This window comes from Anomaloglossus baeobatrachus, chromosome 3 (genome assembly GCF_048569485.1).
Source record: "Anomaloglossus baeobatrachus isolate aAnoBae1 chromosome 3, aAnoBae1.hap1, whole genome shotgun sequence".
In the NCBI taxonomy this organism is placed as follows: Eukaryota; Metazoa; Chordata; class Amphibia; order Anura; family Aromobatidae; genus Anomaloglossus; species Anomaloglossus baeobatrachus.
In genome coordinates this window covers 265,775,158-265,781,827 of record NC_134355.1, presented here as the reverse complement: position 1 = coordinate 265,781,827, position 6,670 = coordinate 265,775,158, and the positions used below count along the sequence as shown (strand labels likewise).

General features: G+C 41.7%; 1 protein-coding gene across 1 annotated transcript in view; it reads left to right on the top strand.

The window, feature by feature from the left end:
• Window positions 1-6,445, top strand: part of HECA (hdc homolog, cell cycle regulator) — a 156,164-nt gene extending 149,719 nt beyond the window's left edge. Inside the window, exon 4 of the mRNA XM_075339819.1 lies at window positions 1,821-6,445. Within this exon, the coding sequence (XP_075195934.1) occupies window positions 1,821-1,985 (165 nt within the window). The 3' untranslated portion in view covers window positions 1,986-6,445. The remainder of the gene's footprint in view (window positions 1-1,820) is intronic.
• Window positions 6,446-6,670: the final 225 nt, after the last annotated feature.

Sequence of the window (6,670 nt, the reverse complement as noted above, 5' to 3'; positions counted from 1 at the left end):
GGCAGTGCAGTAATCTGGAGCCAGAGATCCTATCTTTTGGGTTGAATTGTGCTGTAGTTCCCCTGTGGGTGGCCAGTGCAGTGGTATAAAGGGAAAGGTAAGTCAGGAAAGAAGCCTCCATAACAAACTTTAAAAACCAAGTGAACTAGAATAATCCAGCGTGGAGTATGTGAAACCTTGCAAGGATCTGGTCAGAGCAACAACCACTTCAGAAGCCAAGCGAATCGGAAAGATTCAGCATGGAGTTTTAAATCCCTAGTAAATACAGTATAAGATAAAATGTAACATTCAATAATCGCATTTCAGTTGTAAGCCTTACTTGTGATCATGACTTACAGCCAAAGTGCATTGGTCCAATCCGCTATTTGTACTACCTCTGGAATATTTATCACACATTATTAAATGTTAATATCTACCATAGTTCTTCAGCCTCATTTGCATATCAATGCAAACACTGATTTCTCAGGTATGGAGTAGCTGACTGGCCATGTAAGGGTATTCTTAGACTTGTCTTCGATAGAGCTACATGTGCAATATACATAATTTGGTTGATGATATCCTACTGACAGATTCTCTTTAAAAGGAACCTGTCAGGTGCAATATGCAGCCAGAACCACGAGCAGTTCTGGGTGCATATTGCTGATCCCTGCCTATCCGTCACTGTATACACTAGCATAGATAAAGACCTTTAGAAAAAGTATTTCTAAAGATCTTATACCGTATACTAATGAGCGAGGGGACTAGTCCCCTGGGCGTTAGTCCCCCAGGCTAGTCGGCTCCATTAGCATGTTAGTACGCTCCTGTGGGTGTGCTAACATGCTAATGAATGTGCAGCATTGTGCAGCATCAGAGGATGACCTCGCTCACCTCTCCACCGCCCCCGCATCCGACGCTGGATTTCGGATCAGTGCGCATGACCCCGGAGTTTCGGTCATGCGCACTACTTCAGTTTGAAGCAAGGACGCGTACACCTGGTTTCATAGTGCCCCGGACCGAAACTCCGGGGTCATGCACACTGAGCCGAAATCCAGCGTCGGACGTGATGGCAGCGGAGAGGGGAGTGAGATCACAAAGAAGACACAGGTAGCACACACAGTGGAAAGCACATGAACAATTTATCTCCAGGAAGACTCAGGGAGAGGTACAACAATGAACAAAAATGTTTCTTCAGATAGATACAAGCCGACTGCTTGCATCCAAGGCAGTATAGGTTTTTAACTGTCACCAGCACAACCAAGGGGGAATGAGAGTATTTAAGGATACCAAGGGAAGTGCTGATGATTTACAGCAGAAAGGTGAGGAAATCCACAGGGTCCTAAAGGGAAAGGGTTCAATCCCATACAGAAAAAAGAGAACATCAGGGAGCAGTCTGTGTAGCAAAATGCTGCAACTGTTTATAGCACAGCCGGACACCAATGGACTGTCTGTGAAGCGAGCATGACACATCCGTGATAAACGCAACTGAATTCTTATAGCTGCCATTGATCTCAATAGTATATATAATATTATAAAAAAGTGTATAGCACTTTTTAATACAGATTAGTATACACCTTCTCTGTACAAATGTATGGCACGTTCAGCATACGTGCTGAAGACATTTCCAGTTATATATCCTGTATGTGCAATAACGGTTCCTTGGATATGCCGCAGCGTTAGGCATCGGTTATGAATGGAAGCCACAATGCAGATATATATAGAGCTTGTGGCTGCTTAGATGCTTTATAGGTATAGCTGACACAGATATTACAGGCTGAATTACTCTAATCCCTATATATTCTGACATTGCCTGCTAGTTAATCGTCTTCTCTTGGTTATTTTAGGCTCGGCTGAACTGCAAGCATTGTGGGAAGCCAGTCATCGATGTACGCATTGGAATGCAGTATTTTTCTGAATACAGCAACGTTCAACAGTGTCCTCACTGTGGGAATCTAGACTACCACTTTGTGAAGCCATTTTCCTCATTCAAAGTACTAGAGGCCTATTGACGAAAGCTTTGTTTTAGTAATAGCCATTTTATAGGTATTACTACTTTGTTACATATCTTTTATAGGAAATATTGTGTAAGAAAATAACTTTTGTTTTCTAATTCTAAAACTATTGCAGCATTTTTCCTTTGAATTATGTTACTAAATCTTGTACATAGAAATTGCAATTTCCCCTTTTTTAAGTGGGAAATGGAACATGAAAATGTGACGGGTGAATGTAAGTCCACGCCAGCAAAGTGTATTTTTTTCTGTCTTGTTTAAGTATTTGGGGTTAGTACTGTAATTTCTATTTAAATTACACCCCGTTGACTTAGCACTTAAGTGAGAACACAAAATCCCTTTCCACCAAAGTAAATTTAGATATTTTTTAAAATAAATTTGATATTCTAAGCCATTTGCTTTTTTTGGTAGGAATTTTTCTAGTTGGACAAATGGTGCAATTTTTGCAATTGTTTTTTTAATATATTTTAAAATGGTATTCATAAAACTCGAGGTATTAGAGTTTATTCCTTTTGATCAGATGGAAACAAAAAGTCAGACAAGGTTTCAATTTTTCCTTCTCCTTCTATGGCAGGCTATACATTTTCACTTGAATTTAAAGAGTACCTGTAATTTTAGAAAAAGTTTGACATGTCATAGAGATATGTTACCTACTGGATATAAATACAGGGCTTTCGATAGTATAGATAATTTTATGGAACGGGTGATAACAGCGAAACCATCAAAGGCGTGAGGTAGTATGCTCACCTTGTGAAGAGTATGCCACTATAAGGCACAAAGCTGTTTCAAGGGTCAAAGTTTGTTAAATCAGCTGCAATTCAATCCAAATTCCCAGTCAGTCATAATAATCCGGACACTAAATAGTTAAAAAAAAAAAAGAAAGATCCTAACCAATGAATGGCGCTGACAACTTAGGGGAGATAGAGTAGTAATGTCAGATATTTTCAGGACAAAACAGGATACGCATTTTCACTCTGGACCAGCACCTTCATCAGGCCAAATTACAGTAATAAACAGCAGGGCTTCATGTACATAAGACAGGAAAAAGGATTGAGTGACACTATGGGGTTGGTTGGTGTAAAGGGCACAAAGAAAAGGATGACACATGAGTATTTTTAAAACGCCCCTTGTTTGATTTGAACACTGGATTCTAACGTGAAAAGTTAACTCCTTCTGGACCAGAACATTGTCCATTTTTGCAAAAGCCATACCCTTTTTTTATTCTTCTTCTATCAATATAGTAATTATCATGGTTTCCTATGAAGGCCAGCCACAGGCTGATTTTCAAAGGAAGACAGTCATGGCAGGCATAAAAGCCTTCAGGTAACCCCCATCTCACTCCCCCCTCCCAATTGCAGAGTGCAGTGAGTATGTGGAACAGTCAGCCCTCCGCAAGCATGCTTTAAATGCCTGTGTCAAAGATTGATGACAGCATTTGTAGGGATAGCAGTGGGCAGAGCTGAGCTCTTCTTGCTGTGGTTAGTGGCAGACTCTGACTGTGTAACACTGCTAATATCTGCCAGGTGGGATGATAGCTCAGCTGCTGAGCCTGCATCAAAGAGATTACATTGGACGTATCCGTGTGAAAAATGGCTAATGGTGCTACTTTTGTGCCACTAACGCTGATCTCAAAGTTTTAATTAATTTGTTAAAATTTATAAATTTAAAATAATTTTAATTAGTAATCAAACTCTAAAATGAAGGATGAAAGCACATCATTAAAAAGTATGTGTGTGTGTATACGCACACATCCCTAGACAGTCACATAGATACATGTGTACACCATATGCACATTTACATACATAAATGTGTAGACATATACATACATGTATAGAGGGGATGAATTTAATTAATAGCCTTAAAAGGATAAAAACAAACCTAAAAGGTGCTTTACGCGCTGCGACATTGCTAACGATATATCGTCGGGGTCACGTCGTCAGTGACGCACATCCAGCGCCGTTAGCGTCATTGCAGCATGTGACACCAATGAGCGACTATCAACGAGCGCAAAAACGTGAAAAATCATTGCTTGTTGACACGTCGTTCATTTCCTTAATATCGTTGCTGCTGCAGGTACGATGTTGTTCGTCGTTCCTGCGGCAGCACACATCGCTATCTGTGACACCGCAGGAACGACGAACATCTCCTTACCTGCGTCCACTGGCAATGAGGAAGGAAGGAGGTGGGCGGCATGTTCGGCCGCTCATCTCCGCCCCTCCTTTGCTATTGGACGGCTGCCGTGTGACGTCGCTGTGACGCTGCACGAACCGCCCCCTTAGAAAGGAGGCTGATCGCCGGCCAGAGCGATGTCGTAGGGACGGTAAGTCCGTGTGACAGTGTTAGCGATGTTTTCCGCCACGGGCAGTGATTTGCCTGTGTCGCACAACTGACGGAGGCAAGTACGCTCGCTAGCGATATCGGTACCGATATTGCAGTGTGTAAAGTACCCTTAAATTTATAAATCCAAAATGCCCCACGCTGATTTGTGTTTTTGCAGTTTGTCTTGAGCCTCCATTGGCATTTATTTTATCCATGTTTGAGGGTAAATCTTTAGTCACGATGACCCTGATTCATCAAATTGATTACACCAGAATTCACCAAATCGCTGAAAAGTCTCTAAATGCTTGTAAAACAACACAGAGTTATGTAAAAATGTTGCAACGTTTGGCATTCTCATGCTAATTTAGTCCAGCTCCACCAAAATAGCTGGAGCTATAGTGGACTGAGGGAGCGACACCACCGTTTGTCTACTTCATGACGAGGAATGGTGGCCCTTACTCCAGAAATACTCCTCCAGTCTCTAACTGGAGTAAGATTTCTGGCAAGGCGCACACCTCTTAATGAATCAGCAGTGGCTGACTTCAGCATGCCTCCTCATCACCATGATAAGTTGGGGGCCATAGTGCTGTAACAACTCATTGGCCCCCAGTCGACTCAGATTAAAGGGTTCTTATAGGTACATATAGCATAGTAAAACCTTTATCATAGAATTATTTTGAAACCATGGGAACACATAAGCGTTGCAATGTGAAATTTTCTGTTATTTTTCTACTGGAAAATTGATGCTCACTGCAAAAGATCTGTTGCACGGTCTAACAGCTGCGAGAAAGGATGAATGACAGGAGTTTTTAAAGTACAGTTTGTCTAAACATTTTACCCTTCAAAAAGTACCTGACTTCAAGAGAATTACGATCCTTCCTATAAAGCAAATTCCAATGGAGGCGCCAAACGGACTTCAAAAACTCAAGCTGCGTAAGGCATTTTTAATGTATAAATTCACAAGTATTTGAATGGATTCAATGAAGATTTTGAAGCTTCTTTTTAGGTTTTTGATTGTTTTAATCATCTTATCGAAGTCATTGCCTCTACACATACATGTATCTGTGTACATATGTATGCGTATGGTGTACGTGTGTGTGTGTGTGCATACAGTACTGTGCAAAAGTTTTAGGCAGGTGTAGAAAAAATGGTGAAAAATAAGAATGCTTTCAAAAATAGAAGTTTTAGTAGTTTATTTTTATCACCCATTGCTCAAAGTCAAAGATTTTGTAGGATTAAAGTCTCACCAATTATACCAAACCGGTGATTGTGATCATACTATCAGTATAGTTATAGGGCATCAGCAAGGTGTCTCCCAGGCAAAAATTTCAAAGCATGCTGCGATTTCAAGATGTGCTGTTCTACCTCTTTTGAAGAAGCGCCAAGAAATGGGCAAGGTTAAGAACAGTTAATGTATTGATCGATGAAGAACACTTAGTGCAGTAGATGAAAGACACATTGGCTTTCATCCTTTCCATATCACAAGATGTAGAATATTACCATGAACTCAGAACTGGCAGAAACCAGCACTATCTAGCTGCACCCATCTTCTTGGAGAAGTCAGCTCAGAAGTGGTTTTAATGGAACAATTGTGGCTAAAACACCATAAAGTCGACATTTACAAGGCCAAACTTTAACTATCTTTGAATACATAGGAACTGCGGTGCAGAAAAATGGCAGTAGTTGCTCTGGACAATGAGTACAAATCTTTCACCAGAACGCTGCCAATCAGTGACATGGGAAGGGTTGTCTGCAGCAGAGAAAACAAAGTGATCTATTGCTGTATTGAAGGTCACTGTCCCTATATCATGCTGCTGTCAAAATACATAGCAAAAGCCAGGTGATTGGTTCCCTTTAGATTTGTCTGTAAGGGTACAGTCTCACTAAACGACGTACCAGCGATTCCGACCATGATATGACCTGGTCAGGATCGCTGGTGCGTCGTTACATGGTCGCTGGTGAGTCAGGCAGATCTCACCAGTGACCAGCCACCAGCCAGCAGCGACTCGTGGAAACGATGCTGCGCTTGGTAACCAAGGTAAATATCAAGTAACTAAGCAAAATGCTTTGCTTGGTTACCCGATATTTACCCTGGTTACCAGCGCACACCGCTTGGTGCTGGCTCCCTGCACTGGTAGCCAGGGTGCACATCGAGTTACTAAGCAAAGCGCTTCGCTTAGTTACCCGATGTGTACTCTGGCTACGTGTGCAGGGAGCCGGCACTGGCAGCCTGAGAGCGGCATACGCTAGTAATCAAGGTAAATATCGGGTAATCAAGCAAAGAGCTTTGCTTAGTTACCCGATGTGTACCTTGGTTACCAGCGTCCGCAGCTTCTAAACGCCGGCTTTCTGCTCCCTGCACATTT